The sequence below is a fragment of the Strix uralensis genome, chromosome 5 (assembly GCF_047716275.1).
Source record: "Strix uralensis isolate ZFMK-TIS-50842 chromosome 5, bStrUra1, whole genome shotgun sequence".
In the NCBI taxonomy this organism is placed as follows: domain Eukaryota; kingdom Metazoa; phylum Chordata; class Aves; order Strigiformes; family Strigidae; genus Strix; species Strix uralensis.
Window position 1 is genome coordinate 75,345,702 of NC_133976.1, and position 15,129 is coordinate 75,360,830.

Genomic DNA, 15,129 nt, shown 5'->3' on the forward strand with positions numbered 1-15,129 from the left:
AAGTGGGCAGATAATTCTTTGGTCTGTGCTTTCTTTCAACAGTGGAGAATCTGGTGCAGGGAAGACTGAACACAAAGGTGTCATCCAGTACTTTGCAACAATTGCAGGAAAGCAAGTTTTTGTTCTTATCAGGAACTTCTCTTTAACAAGACCCCCTTGCACAATGACTTAAAATTCCTTGTTTCAGCTAAATAATTGCTATCCTGTTAACCCTTAAGTGATAGTTCCCTATGTCACCCCAGGTGGCTGGAAAGGCATGTAAGTGACATCCCTGGAAGCCAAAACGTTAGCACCCCTGCATGCACTGCTTAGCTTTCTTCTCTCTGAAGATGACGTTGTCTTCAGAAAGCTTTAGAGTCTTCTGAGGTACAGTCTAAATACTTTCTTCACAAGCTGGCGATAATAAGCCTCTCCTAGGGGCTTCAGCATCGCTGTGTGTTTAGTATCCAACCATCAGCTGTGTTCCAAGAGAATTCTCAGGGCCTTGTTTGGTGTCTCAGGCAGTCCAGGGAGGAAACACCTTTCTTCCCTACTTCATCAGACAATGCAAAAAAAAAAGAGAGTTTCTAGCATGCTGTAGCAATCTAGAGAATCACTGTGGTTTGAAAGCAGATTAAGCTTGGAGAGTGGATGTTTGCACTCGGTTTCTCTTTCTCCTACTGTTTCCCAGGCCCTGAGCCATACAGAGTTCCCAAGCTGAGTTTCAGCAGGAACACCTTCTGTATGCAGCACCAGTGTTGTGGTAAAGTCCCAGGCTATGGGAGTGCTGGAGTGCTGGGATGCAACTCTTGGTGTGGCCCCAGATGAAGCTGTTCCTGCAGCTACCATGCCTCTAAAGTGAGAATTAAGTCCTGCTTCCCCTTTAGACATAGAAAGAATGATCTGGATTTTCAAATTTCCTAGTGCCCTTTTAAAAGTCCCTCTGGGAGTATCATAAAGCAAGCTGCCAGGTGGTGAGCACTCTGGGGAAGTTGATCTCCCATGCAGCAGTGTGAAGGATCATCCCACATTCTCAACTGGTGATGGTGTGTTCTGCAAGTCATCCCAGGTTGGACAGGCTTTTAGAAGTGCCTCTGGTCTGTATTTCATGTCTTGCTCTGAGAACAGCATTTACTGTGCAACCCACAACAACCTAGAAATTACTTACTTCCGACCTCTGAAGAAATTTTACTTGAAGGTGTGCCCATGTGTGCTTGAAAGTGAACTGGGGCAATCTGCTTAACTTTTCCAACTGGCATTCTGTGTCTGCAGTGCCTACTGAAACCGGCTTAGTTCTTTGTGTCATTTTTTATTTCTTCTTGCAAGTGCATCCTTTATCCCAGACTTGAAGTTTTTTGTATTTTGGGTTACAAGAATGTGCCTGAGGTTTTGGGACCACCTGCTAACATCTGCTATAAGTGTATTTTTATTGGCTAAAGCATTCAGTCAGTGAGTGTACAGTGCTACATGCAGAGTTAAGAAGCTTGCACAAATAACTTACCACACAGAAAATTTGAACAGGAATGTCTGCCATTGGGCTGAGGCTTAATTTTACTATGAGTTTCTAACCAGCATTCCCTTCTGAAAATCCCCAGTTTATCATTATCTCTTTATCATAAAACCGTGTACAGCACTTAACCGGGTTGCCTCTGAAATGCCATATTCCAGACTTCCCGCAGCAGCAAAACTGTCCTCAAACTCACTGCAAGAACAAATGCAATGGAGATTTCTGAGTCTGGGAAGTGGAGGTGGCTTTGGCGAGCTGTTTAATATCCTTAATTTCAATCCTATTCTTCCTTGGGACCTTAGCTTTGCACCTTCCAGGCATCTGCCACAGGGAGAGTGACGTTCAGCTGAGGGAGAGCCAGAAGCAGGCTAACTCCATTTCTGAGAAGCACCTTGGAGAAGACTGGGCAGAGTGGGATGGGAAAGGGCAGTACTAAAGGGAGGAAATCTGGAAGTGTACTGGACCTTCACCAGCCCTGTTGCAGCCAGTCAGCAGAAGCCTCCTGCCTGGGAGCAAAGACCTTAGCAAGGGCGGTGCATTAGTCAGGACATGAGAAAACCTGCTGCTTTCAAAGAGAGGCAGCAGGTGAAAGGGAACAGGGATGAAATGAATGTAGAGATCAGAAAGGGATGGCCTTTGGCACTCCTGGGACATGTTTTTCTGTAGATGAAGTGCACCACCAGGGTCCAAGGCAGTGATGCGCACAGCTGCTGAGTTCAAACTGCAAGAGCATAGGGCACACTGCTTCCCAGCTCCAACTGACTTGCAGGCAGTTTGCTTGAAGGTGTCTGCACAGCCTTTTTCCAGCACTATTACCTCTGGAGAAGCAGGCATTTGAGCACAGACATTTCTGTAGCACTAAAATAGTTATGTCCATGCTCAGAGGTCATTGTGTCCTGGAGGGGGTCTGGAGTTGCAGCCCAAGGGTAGAGCGCAGCTTGGGTGATGGCAGAACCAGTGTTGTGCCTTGCTTTCAGGGCACATTCCCTCAGTGGCATGGATTGCAGTAACTTACAAGACCCCCAGACAAGAAAAGTCGAATAGTGACCAGGAGAACTGCAGACTGGTGTGAGTGTGTTTTATCCTCATCCCTTTGGAGACACCATTCACCTCGGAGCCTGAATCATGGTTCCAGAGTAAAATAAGGAGATGGCTTCTGTGAGAGACTGAAATGTCATAGGACTGTCTCAAAGCTTGCTTGTGTCTGTGCAAACCTCCAAAACAAGCTGCTGCGGCCTGTGAATTGGTCTGGGGAGTGTGGCCCAGGGAAGCGGGAGCGTATTGAAGGATGCACCCCCCCACTTCTTGCCTCAAAGGGGCAGAGGTGTACTGAGCTGGCCCCATCCTGTAGCCACTTGTGGCTCTACTCTGTAGGCCAGACCCCATGCATGCATTGCTAATGAACGGATAAGAGGCAAGCATTTCTGCCCATAAGCCAGATGCAACAAAACCTGTGGGACCAGAGAAAAAAAACCTAAAGCTGGGCAGATATGCTAATCAGCGGATACGATGAACTTAAAAATGCAACAGAAACTTTGCTCTGTGTGCACCCACCACCGAAGAACTGAAGACTGAGGACCAAGGGGATGTCGCTGGATCCATGGTGGTGACTATTCTTGCAGCCCTATCCCACATCCTTGCTTTATTTCTGTCTTTTCCTTCCATTCTGTCCTATTGCTACCCTCTTCACTTTTTTTTAATAATAAAAACCTGGTTTGGGTATACGGCATTTGACCTCATTTGTGTCTTAATGTCGGTCTTGGGATCGTATCGAAACCTCCCCCGACATTGGATCGGGCAGTTTCTTACTCTGGAGGCTACACCTTCACTTCTCTTACTCTGCCATAGGATTCAGGACTGAAAAGGAGTTCTGTGAATTTTGGCCTTAATTAGATGGAGGTAAACACACGTGTTTGTATTACTTCTGTGCACCAGCACACAACTCCAGTGGGTGTGAAGGGCATTCAGGATGGATTTTAGTATATGTCATGTATGAGTCTTACCTAAAAGTATCTTTTGTAAAAGCTGTTTCTTTGGATGCACTTGTTCCTTGTCTGCCAGTTCTGAATGTTCAGCTCCCAGTTCACAGCATATTAAACTGGTAGGACTGAGAACCTGGCCGGGACCTTCTGCTCACCCAGTGGAAGGCAGATGAATGGCTTTACTCTGTCTTTTTGGGGATGCAAAAGGAAAAAGAGCCTGGGAAACCTTGCTGAGCTGTTGTTCCATTTTCACTGCCAGCATCTGGCTCTCGCTCCTTCGTTTGCCTTTCAGAGATGCTCCTCATCACAACCAACCTGTACAACCGCCTCTTCATCAGCCAAAGGGAGATTTCTGTGGCCAGCATTGATGACCAGGAGGAACTTGTTGCCGCAGACGTGAGTACATTCTGCAAGGAGAGACTTCCGCCATCACCACTGTTACAATCAGCTGATCTATCCGCTGTGCAGGCAGCCGTTGACATTTTGGGCTTCAGCCCCAGTGAGAGAATGGGGATTTCCAACCTGACAGGGGCAATCCTGCACTATGGGAACATGAAGTTTGGGCAGAACCAGACGGCATGGAAGGTAATACCTTAATGACTCGGAGAGACGTATTTCCCACTGTTTCCATACCATTTTTCACGAGAAATACAAGGAGTCTTCCAGGAAAGGAGCAGTTGTTCCTTGATGAACATAAAAATGAGCTTCAACCTTCAACTTACCACCTTCTGTCGAGTCACTTTCTGCATCCCTTTTTTTCCTGATGGCTCTGCTGAAGGACCTTGTCTCTGGGACACGTTACTGCAGTGTTCACCAGTTTCTGGTAACACACTGAGAATTGTTCTGCTTGTGTGACATTGTGGAGAAGTGGCTCGAAGGGAAAAACACTCTGTTGTCCCATCACCAATGCACTCACTGGTTTTACCATACCTGCTGGGGCTGCTGTAGCCACTCCAATCATGAGGACCAGCCCCACAAGGCTGTTTGGAAGAGTAAATAACATTTTTCAAGCTTTTGTGCACAGTGTAAAGCCAAACAGTTTGCCAGGTTTCAGAGTGAGCTCTGGCTGGCTCCAACACATTCTGTCTGTCCCAGCTAAGAAGAAAGTCTTTCAGCTTTTTTTTGGTTTGTTTTACAGAGGCTGACAAAGCAGCGTACCTGATGGGCCTGAACTCAGCAGACTTGCTGAAAGCTTTGTGCTATCCCCGGGTGAAAGTGGGAAATGAATATGTCATGAAGGGCCAAGCAGTGGATCAGGTGAGCGTTAGGGAGCAGCAGGGACCCTCCTCTCCCTAAGGGACAGGAGTGGGTGCAGGTCTCAGCTGAGGAGAGTCAGGACCATTCAGGCCTGTTAGTGCATTTCGTGGGCTGACAGCATCTGTACATGGTGGAGGGGTGTTTTATTCTGGTGATGTGCCCTGACCCAGCTCTGTGAACCATCTCCCTGCAGGTGCCCCAGGCAGCGAACGCCATTTCCAAGTCAGTCTATGAAAAACTCTTCTTGTGGGTGGTGATGTGCCTCATAGCTCTTATGATTAGCTGCTAACCACTAAGGACACAGTTTCATTTTAAGACAGGAGTAAAGTTTATCAGTTGTATCCATTGTTAGTAGCTATTTACTTTGCTGATGCCTATACAGGACTGTAGAATATTCACTAGAACAGTAAGGAAAAACTTCTGAATTTTTATTTTTAATCAGAGCCAAATCATATTGAAAGTATTTGCATTATGTCTTGAAGTAATAGAGCGATTGCAAATGATCTCTTTTTTCCAGGAAAATCTAAATAAGCTGATGTCCAACTTGCGAACAACTCATCCTCATGTTGTGTGTTGTATCATTCCCAGTGAAACAAAGACCCCAGGTCGTTCATAAAACATAGATTAGAAGTTGGCAGAAAGACCAATTGTCCAGTGCTAGAAAAATCAGTATATCCCCATGTTGCTCTGTAATAGGCCTGATGGATCACAAGCTTGTTCTGCACCAGCTGAGATGTAACGGTGTTCTGGAAGGCATTGGAGTCTGCAGGAAAGGATTTCCTAACAAGATACTGTACGGGGATTTAAACAAAGGTTTGTAATAACATTCTTGTGTTTGCATCGAGTCCAATTCGAGAGAAGAGTCTTGCTAAACAAGTCAATGATACAGTTCTTAGGAAAAGAGTGTTTTCATCTTTAACAACTTTGGAAAGCATGAAGACCTATCTAAGAGTAGGGTCTGTGTGGGCAGTGCCCACCCAAATGCCTTCCTGAATACTGTATACTCCCTCCCGCAGCAGCCGCTCCCCAGGAGCTTCTCCAGCCCCTGTCCTGCCCCCCCCGGGGCTGCAGCTCTTCCCGAGGCGCTGCCCCCCGCCGCCTCCTCAGCCCGCGGCTGTGTGTGTGGGGTGGTGTCTGTCTCTTGAAGAGCCGCGCGCGGGCGGGCGGGCAGCGCGCGCCGCGCAGCGGGTGCGGAGAGGCGGCGGTTGGGCCGTTGGGCGCCCGGCGGCGGAGAGGTGGGGGCTCCCCGGGGCGGCGGCGGCGGGCGAGACTCGCTACCTGCGGGGCTCTTTTGCAGCGCCGGAGCCTTGTTCCGAGCAGCCGGGCGAGGCGGAGCAGCGCGGAGCCGGCCGGGCGGGCCGAGAGGGGCCCCGGCAGGAGCAGGAGATCGCGTGGGCCAGAGGTAACGGGGGGTGCCGCGGGCCGGGCCGGCCGCTGAGGAGACCCTTGTGTCCCTGCAGGGAGCGGCGGAGAGCGGGAGGAGCCGGGAAGGCGGCGGGAGAGCAGGGGAAGGCCGGCGCGCCGCGATGGTGAGTGCGGGGGGTGCTGAGGCGGGCCCGGGCAATGCGGCTTTGCTGCTCCGGCCCCTCTGTGGGGGGCAGGAGGGACCCCGCGGGGGGCGGGAGGGGCTGTGCTCGCCGCTGCCGCTGCAGTTGGGAATCTCTCGGGGTTCCGGCGGTTCAGGGGCCGTTTCCCGACCAGCGGGGCCGGGAGGGAGGCGGGGGGGCTTCGCTGTTGCTTGTGGGGTGCTCTGGAGAACCCTGCCCCTGGCTCCGGCGGGGTTGGAGCACGACCCGGCCAGCCCCGCGCCCTTTTCTCATGAGGGAATTTGCCTCTCTCCGTAGGCTACAAAACCCCCGAGAAGTTTAAGCGGTACGTAGCCTGGAGCGCGTTCCCTTCGCTGTCCGTAGGTGCTTTGTTCTGCGGGAACGCGGGGCCGGAGGCGAGGTGGGGCAGCGGGATCAGGTGGGGGTCCTGGCTGCGACGATGTTTCCTGGGCCTTGGCCGAGAGCTGCAGCTGAGGCGTCGTCTCATTCCTGAAGCAGAGACATTCACCTGCCTCTGCCAGCGAGGGGCTTTGCTTATCGGGCTCCTACAGCCCTTTCCTGCGGGCTTTCCCCAGTCCAGGGCAGAATAGATGTGGTTAGTTCAGTTCTCTGCCTCACCTGACGCCCAGGTGCTTGTTTGGGGGGCTCTTGCAGCCCTGGACACTGAAGCAGCACTTTTGGGGTTGCCCAGGGCCTCTGAGCCACTGTGGGGCGAGAGCTCCCAGAGGAAGGGCTGCTTGTGGCCAGAGACTGAATAGGAAGCTGCTGGCTCCTTGATAGAGAGATCTCCTTTCTGGCTAAGTGAAGTGAAATCTTTTATCCACAAAATACTGGGTCAAGTCTTGGCAGTTCTCTCTAGGAAGGCCTTATGCTGATGGTGCTTGAGCCCAAACCTGTATGCTTGGGGGGTTTCAAAAGAGCAAGGCATACTGAAACTGGGAGCTTGTTTGCACCTGCGTGGTGAGCTCCCCTGCCTCAACGCCTTTAATGTGTCTGGTTTCAGACTCTTTGGATGACCTGCTTGGCGACCTTCTGGGATTCGAGGACGGTAAAAGGAACCTTCTTTGCAGCTGAAAGGGCAGCATCCTTGTGCTCTTAGTCCCCTGCTGGGAGCGGGAGGTGCTGGTGAAAGAGCCAGTGGTCTCTGAGGGGGCTCCAGCGGTGAGGGGGGAGGAAGCAGCAAGCAGGGTTTCCCAGAGTCAGAGGCTGTCGAAGAGGCTGGACGTCAGCTTGGGGAGGCCGAGTGAAGTTCATCTCTGATTAAAAGCATCTGTGGCCCGTGGGGAGACAACAAATCCCCCTCTGGGGTGCCCGGGTCAGGAATATGCCTGTGTCCGTCATCCTCACGTCTCCCTGTCTTGTTTCCAGACGAAAGCCCCGTGAATTCTGTGAGGACTTCGCAGCTGGCCAGGGGCAGCAGTGGGAGAGTCCGGGGCACCAGCTCGCCGGCCAGCCAGAAGTGAGTGCCTTTGAGACAGAGCCTCTCGCTCTTGGAGATCCCTCTGTGCTCCCCAGGTCCTTGTGACCTGCCCCGTCCTCGTCTTGTCCCCCTCGCTCCCTGCCCCGAGAGCGATTGCCCGGGAAGGCGAGTTACCGGCAATGCCTTTGGGAACTGGGAGCCCAGAGCCTGAAGCTTTCCAGCGAGAGCTGGGTGCGCCCAGCCCGGTACATCTCCTGGTACGTCTGCCTTAGGAGAGTTGCTCGCTTAACTACAGCAGTCCCAGCACTCCCATCTTTTATGCGGGCGCTATTTGCACCTCCTTTTCTGTTGCACAACGCGGCTGCCGTGGTGTGCCCGTGCGGTCCCCTCCGCCTGCCGCCACCTGGCCTGGCTGTCCCTAACGCGCCCTTGCCGAGCTCACGGGTGCTGCTGCTGACCCCCGGGCTTGTGTCGCAGGTGCCACGTAGCGGAGGATTTCTTCAGTAGATTGCCTGCAGAGGACGTGGAAGCTGCAGAGGTGAGCCTGCATTTTGGGAGAGAGCCTGGGTACCGCGAGGGCTGGGACTGAGCTGGGCCAGGCTTGCCCCTGGTGTCACCCCAGGCAAGTCAGCAGTGGGATATCGGGGGAAACCGTGAGGTCTGGCTGAAGAGGTGACCCCTCTCTGGCGTGACTACAGGGGAACTGGGCCAGGGGAGCGGGTGGCTGGTGGGAGAAGGGCTTGCGGGTGCCGTGGGTGAGCTGGAGCAAAGCCAGGGGGGCACGTCGTGCTGCAGCCCAGCCCTGCTGGGTGCTCTTGGGAGGAAGCGCCGCAGGAAGGACCCTGACCCAAAGCACCGGCCTGGGTGTTGCTGACACTTCTCCCAGAGGCAGTAGGATGTCAGCAAAGGAATCAAGGCACGGGGAGTTTCCAGTGAGGGGCACCCCAGGAGGAGCTGGGCGTGTGTTCTCCCATTCCAAACAATGAGGAAAAGCGGGGGCTGGAGCATGGAAGTGAGGGGTGAGGAGTTTCCAAAGTCTGCTTGTCTCTGATCTCTGCCCTCCTTGGCACGCAGGGCTCCAGCGCCTCCGGCAGAGAGCCCCAAGCTCTGTTGCAGAGCCTGAAGGTCAGTGCAGAAATACCCTTCGCCTGAGCCCCGCGTGGGCTGCAGCCGTGGCCTCCAGCACCAACTTCCGAAGGGAGAAGCAGCGCTGAGGCAGGAGTAGCACTCGCCCTGCTCCCGTCGCCGTCCTGTTGCTTTCCAGGACTTGGACGACCTGGAAGCTGATCTGCTGGGAGCGTCGAGATCCGGTTCTGGGCCAGGGCTGACAACCGTGAAAGGCCCTGGGAAAGGTGAAAAGGAGATTGTGCTGCTCTTGTCGTACCCTGGTTCCAGACGAGCAGGGCGTGTTTTCTTCCGCGATAGGGAATGAAAAGTGGATTTGTTCCCTAAAATCTTTTTTGGGGCTGTGCCAGCCACCGAGTGTCATTCTGGCTGTGTGTTGTCCCTTGGTTGATCCCTGGCCCGGCCTCTTGTCGTGCTGTGATAACATCACTGCCATCAGCAGCCATGACAGCCACGCTGCCGCCTCCCACCAAACCCACTTGGCTGTTGCCTGGTGCAGGTCAAAGACCAGGGATCTGCCTGGTCTGCGTGGAAGGAGAGCCAGGCGGTTGCATTTAAGACGTGCCTGTCCGCAACCTGTCCTGCTCTTCCCCAAGCCCTTTTCTCCTTCTCTGCCTGCAAGGAGGCCCCTCAAGAGAGAGATTCCTACCCCCCAGGGCCGTGAGGGGACTGACTGTGTGTCCCAGGATGTGCTTTTAGGGGGCTGCCACCAGAAAAGTGACCTTCAGCCGGGGTGGGAAAGGGCCATCTCCACAGTACCTTGTCTGTGAGAGCTGTGGCCTCTCTTTGCAGGAGAGTCTGGACCTGCGATGGAGAAGAAGCTGCTGTCATCCTTCGCTGCTTCCCGACAGTACAGGAAATTCAACTTGGAAGGTAGGATGTCGCTTCCCTTCAGCACATGGATGTGTGGGGGCAGCTGAGGACTCTGTCCTTGCTCTTTGCCCGTAGCTTGCCTCTTCTGTCACCCAAAGGCTTGGCTGGGTAATGACATAGAGCATCCTTCACCCCTGCGATGTCCGTGCAAAGCTCATCCCTTAGAGGTGACCAAAGGGGAAAAAAAAAAAAAAAGACTGCTCAGTGTTGGAAGCCCTCCTCAGGGTGGGGCTGGGAGAGGATTCCTGAGGGCGTTTGCTTTTTCAGCTGTGCTTTGGTTTTTAGTGCCTGTCTGTAGCACTTGGAGACCCTTGTATCGGGGAGGGGGGGATTCTGTCCCCCTTCCAAAGAGGGGGGCTGGTTTCCTGGCACAGCTGAGATCTGGCTGTCAGAGCCTGCACTTTAACCGAGGTCAGCATCTGCTCCAGTCACTAATTGGCTTTAGATGATTTAGGTGGGCTTTGTCCTCCCCTTTGTCATTGCCTAAAGAGTGGTCAAGCGTTAAAGCACCCCAGTTTTGAGATACTCATGGGTGTCCAGGGTCTGTGCGGAGTCTGCGTTCGTGGCTTTGGGCAGAGATGATCTCCTGTCCCCATGTGCACATGGTGGGGAGCAGTGTTTGGCTTAGCACAGAGGCGTTGTTCTCAATAACCTTGGTTTTGTTGTTTTGTTTGTTTTTATTGTTTTATTTTCTGCCCCTACGGCGTAATTGCCAGATTTAGATGATCCTCTGTCGGGGCTCTTGTCTGATGAGGAGCAGGATGCACCCAAGAAGCCATCCCCGACAGGCACTAAAAGCATCCCTGAGGAAAAACAGAGCAAGGAGAAAGGTAAGTGGGATTGCTTGATGCATCCTCTTTGTGTTAAATGAATCAGCAGCCTGGCTGAGTTTGTGTCATGTCCAAACGTTAAATGAAAGCCAGCTAGTGGCATCTCTTGTTAACCAGTACGGCCTTTTAGGGAGCAACTTGGTAGCACGGTTACAGCTGGTAACAGCTCCCCGAGTGCTCAATATTTGCAGTGTGCTAGAGGTTACAGAACTGACTTTTTCTTTCTGGGAATGGAGTCTCAGATCTTCCCTTGGACTCACCCAGCCTGTTCTGCACGCTGCCAGAGGAGAAGCAGTGTTCTGGGTCAGGATTTGGGTGGCTGAGGGCCTCGCTGGTCCACCCCAAAGCACAGTTGCACCTCTGGGTGGGATCCAGCTGCACTGTGACTGTGTTACAGGCACTCGTCTCTCTTGTTGCTGCAGGAGGGATGCCAATGGGTCTGGTAGTCCCCTCAAACCTCCTTTCACCCTGAAAAATCCCCTCTGGACACGAGTAGCAGCTGGTGGGCTGGGGCAAGGACTAAGGTGCATTGGTGGAAGAGAGACTTTGGGTGAAGGTGGGGAGGAATTATCTGAGTGGAAACTTGCAAAGCTGAAGAAGCTGCTGGTGTCCGCCAGAGCTGGAAACCCCAGTGTCAGTGACACCCAGCAGTGTCCCATCAGTGGCCATGGACCAGGCAGTAGCACGTTGCCACTTTGTCACTTGCTGTGAGATTTGGTCACTGAAAAGAGCTATTTAAAAGTGTCTCTGTAAACGGTCCTGAGAGAGAAGAGCAGGCAGGGCTGCTCTGATCTCTTGTTGGGGGGTGGGGGGGGAAAGAGACAAGCCCAGCTCAAACCTCCTACGATGTGTGATCCCACCCCCAGAGCCACCCGCAGCCCAGACGCCCCTGCGCACCGCGGCCCCAGTGCAGAGGAGGAAGGAGATCACCTTTGAAGACGATGGCGATGACCTGCTAGATGCACTGGGCCTTGGCAGTGGCCCAGGAAGAGATGGCAAGCAGGGCAAGAAGGCAGAAGAGTAAGGGCAGTGAAGGGGCGGCGGGAGTAAAGGAGGGGCTGGCTTGTGTCTTGAGATGGTGCCACTATGGTGGGTGGGGGATGCTGAGCTTGTGCCTGTGGGTCCCCGAAAGGGGCAGGAGCAGCCTTGTGTGGCAGAGAAGAGGCAGAGCAGGCTGGCAAGGCTGTGTGAGGAGGACCAGTCCTGCCTCTGGGAGAAACCCATCTGCCGCTGTGTCCCCAGCAGAGAGAAGGTCCGGCCAGCCCGTGCCGTGCTGGATGAGTTACTGGGACGAGGCTCCGTGGCCAGAATCCTGGAAGAGCCAGGCCTGGGAGAGCGCCGGGAGGTCACACAGGAGAAGAAGTACCAAAAGCAGCCAGGTGAGCACAGCCAGGGACACTGGGGAGGGCTGCAGAGGTGGCAGCGTTGGCTTGGGCGAGTGAGATTGATTTCTACTGCCCTTGCAGGGGAAATGCCCTTTCTGCCCTCGCGGCAGCCTGGCAGCATTTGCGCAGGAGCTGTAACTCGGTTCCGTTTGGCCGTGGGCTGATTCCCCACAAAAGTTTTTCGCAGCCACCCTGGGGAGGCCCCTCGCTTGCCGGTTTCTGGGCAAGAGGTTTGCAGCGGTGTTTTCCCAGAGGCAGCAACGTCAGTGGGAATTGCAGGGGGGGAGGAGGAGGAGGGCTGGAGTCTTTGCAGTGGGCTGCTCCTCTGGGCACTGACTCAAGGCCACTTGTCTGAACAGAGAAGGAAGAGGGTCGGCATGAGAATTTTGTCTTTGGAGCATACGAGCCCTCGGTGGCCTCCACAGCCAAGGGCCGGCCGGCGAGAAGGCAGCCTGTGAGGTATTGTGCTCTCTGTGTGTCTGTAGCTCCAGCCACCGACCACGCTGCCCCTGCAGCGGAGCGGGCAGGGTCCCCCCGGTGTCCCCTCGCGGGCAGGGATGCGACTGCTTCTCCTCACAACAGGTTTTCAGCCAAGACGAGCATTGATCGACAAGCAGAGACCCTCTCCATAGCTCCTCCATCAGCCAGCCAGAGGCCCACGGGGGGCCGCAGGAATCGAGGTGCCTGGCTGGGCCTGAAAGATGACGATTTTATGGATTTGGAGCTGTCATTTCCATCGAAGGCCAGTCCTGCAGGGAGCTCCCCCAGCCCTGCCGCAGCTGGGCGGCCCAGCCCCGCCAGACAGCTCCCGGCTGCAGAGGAGACAGCAGCTAAACATGACTCGGTGGAGGAGGAGGACTGGCTGAGCGCTGCCTTATCACGCAAAAAAGCCCAAGCCCAGGCGAAGGCCCAGGAGGGGAATGCCAAGCCCTCGGAGGCCCCAGTTGAAGGGCTGCAACCCTGCTCTCCTGTCAGGTAAAGGCATGGTTGATGGCCGCAGCGCTCCCGTCTGCTCCGCGTGTAGCTGCTCCAGGAGGAGCTCTCAGAAACCCTGGGGTCCGATCTGAGAAATGAATTTTAAGCACTGTCTTGTCTTGGGTTGGGGTAATAATGCGGGGCTTCGTCCCAGTGATCCAGCCCGCAGTCCCCTCCCACCTCTGGGCTCTCCTGCCAGTTGTAGCCAAGAGGGCACACAGTGCCGTGGGTCCCGCGGAGCTGTCCTGGATCAGCACACCCCCACCAGCTCCCCGCCCCGTGCTCCTCGTTCCTGCCTTCATTCCCCTTCCTTCCTCCTAGTTGAGGCAAAGCACCTCCTCCAGCTGAGTTGACACGGACCCAGGTCCGGACTCGTGCCACTGAAGGGGACTGGGAAGCAAATTGCAGACAGAGAGCCCTGTGGCGTGGGCAGGGCTGTGTTAGCTGGGGCTGGTGTTGCCCAGGGGAAGGGGTTGGATGCAGCAAGGACCAGCGGTGAGGGAGGTTTTGAGGTGTCTTTGCTGCCCCTGCAGCCCAAAGGCTGAATCCTGCCATAGCTGAGTGGGACAGAGGCTTTCCCCTGCGAGGCAGGAACTGGTGTTGGGGGAGAGGATCTTGTCTTTCCTCGCCTCCTGGGCTCTCCCACATCAGATGCTTTTTGCTTGCAGCCGGCCAGCAGCCTCCCCAGGAGCACGGCCGCAGGCAGCCGCTGTGCAGGACGAGGCAACGAGCAGAGATGGCTCCGGGTAAGGCCGCCTTTGCCTTTCAGGCGTGCCCCACAGGAGGGGTGTCACAGTGGGACGGCCAAGCTTTAAACTCCCCGAAATGCTGAGCAGGAGAATGTCTGCGTGCCTCTCCCTGAGCTGTGGCACTGCTGTGCATCACTCGTGTCTCTGTGCCCACGCAGGTCACCGCTCCCCTGGCTCAGCACCACGGAACAAGCCTCAGCTCCCCCATCGGAGGCCGCGCAGGGAGAACCCTCCAGAGATGCCAGCGCCCCGGGTGCGTTTCGTGTGGTTGTACGGTTTGGGCAGCAGGAGGCAGAGAGGGTCCCGGCCCTGCAAAAACAACCAACCAAAAAAAGGCAGGAGCCACAGCATTGCCCTTGTCCGTGTGAACGCTGCCCGGGCTTTGCCCAGCTGTTGCTGGAGGGGGCTGCCAGGCTGCAGGATCCCACCATGCCCATGTCGTGGCGCGGTGGGGACACGGTGCTGGGGTGCACTGAGCTCCGCAGTGCTGCCTGTGGGGTTTGAGAGGGCTGCCGGGGACTTGCTCTCTCTGAGCAATGGGTGGACCTACGTTCGTGCTGTCCCTTTTTTCTCCTTCCTCCCTCCTGCTGCCCCAACACTCATCCCACTAGCGCTGTGTGCTGGCAGACCCCCTCCTGCCCTCGGCTGAGGCTGAGCACCACTTCAGAGGCCACTGCAAGTGGCTGAGGGGACCCAGCCTCCTCCCTAGTTGAGGGAGATGGAGGAGGAGCTGTGCTTTGCCCCCAGACTTACTCTGCAGAGCAGAGTCCTCGCCACTGTGCGTGGGGTGGGGTAGGGGTGCGGGTCTGGACAAGCCTGTCTGAGCCTGCGTCCCCATCCCCAGCTGCCAGAGCGGGGCAGGACCCTTCCCGCTCTGCCGAGGAGACCCAGGCCCTTGTCCTCCTGGGAGGGAATGGTTCCCCTTGGCCTGTCTGAATCCCAGACTTGTTGACTTTTCAGTCCCCACAGCCTTGTTACCGGGAGAGCAGGAGACGCAGTGCCCTGCGCTGCTGGCTCAGGTAGGTCTGCTGGGCCTGGCCCCTGAGAGGGGGTGGTGATCGTGAGCCCTCCCCTGACAACTCACCGTCACCCAGCTCTGCCCGTGCTCCCTGGGCAGGAGGATGGCTGTGCCCTGCTTTGCAGCCCTGGGAGCCTGCGTTCATGGAGGCAAAGGCTTTGGAGAGCCCTGAGGTGCCATGAGTTGTATTTGTCAGGCCAAAGTGTGTGTGCTGTGGCTGCTTTGTAAATCGTGTGCATTGAGAGCCCTGCATTGCCTGAGCAGTGTTGACAGAGTTCCCCAGGCATCTCTGTCTCCTATTAATGAGACATCAGAGGCTCCAGCTGACGAAGGGCTTTTTCTTCAGCTGGTTTTCCCCAGCACGGTGGTGAAGATGCTCTGAACTTGTTTTTGGAGAACTGAAGGGGAATTGTAGCCTGTGACAGGGAGGGAGATCTTGCTTGGTCTTCAAAGCCTCCATTTCTGATGGAGCTGGGCCTCTC

The 15,129-nt window shown here is 55.1% G+C and overlaps 2 protein-coding genes across 2 annotated transcripts in view; both read left to right on the top strand.

Annotated features, from left to right (window-relative positions):
- Window positions 1-3,537: 3,537 nt before the first annotated feature.
- Window positions 3,538-5,014, top strand: LOC141944161 (myosin-3-like). The gene is given in 5 exon segments (XM_074870265.1): window positions 3,538-3,864; window positions 3,937-4,027; window positions 4,030-4,053; window positions 4,607-4,725; window positions 4,919-5,014. Coding segments are annotated over 5 exon segments (432 nt in total). The 5' UTR covers window positions 3,538-3,762.
- A 1,121-nt stretch (window positions 5,015-6,135) lies between these two features.
- The window catches only part of LOC141944162 (fas-binding factor 1 homolog), a 9,528-nt gene continuing 534 nt past the window's right edge, over window positions 6,136-15,129 (top strand). The window contains exons 1-16 of the mRNA XM_074870267.1: window positions 6,136-6,254; window positions 6,570-6,597; window positions 7,276-7,320; window positions 7,641-7,731; window positions 8,170-8,230; window positions 8,767-8,817; window positions 8,957-9,044; window positions 9,610-9,690; window positions 10,407-10,520; window positions 11,387-11,540; window positions 11,766-11,899; window positions 12,265-12,364; window positions 12,488-12,880; window positions 13,549-13,626; window positions 13,788-13,882; window positions 14,590-14,648. Of these exons, the coding sequence (XP_074726368.1) occupies window positions 6,252-6,254; window positions 6,570-6,597; window positions 7,276-7,320; window positions 7,641-7,731; window positions 8,170-8,230; window positions 8,767-8,817; window positions 8,957-9,044; window positions 9,610-9,690; window positions 10,407-10,520; window positions 11,387-11,540; window positions 11,766-11,899; window positions 12,265-12,364; window positions 12,488-12,880; window positions 13,549-13,626; window positions 13,788-13,882; window positions 14,590-14,648 (1,575 nt within the window). The 5' untranslated portion in view covers window positions 6,136-6,251. The remainder of the gene's footprint in view (window positions 6,255-6,569; window positions 6,598-7,275; window positions 7,321-7,640; window positions 7,732-8,169; window positions 8,231-8,766; window positions 8,818-8,956; window positions 9,045-9,609; window positions 9,691-10,406; window positions 10,521-11,386; window positions 11,541-11,765; window positions 11,900-12,264; window positions 12,365-12,487; window positions 12,881-13,548; window positions 13,627-13,787; window positions 13,883-14,589; window positions 14,649-15,129) is intronic.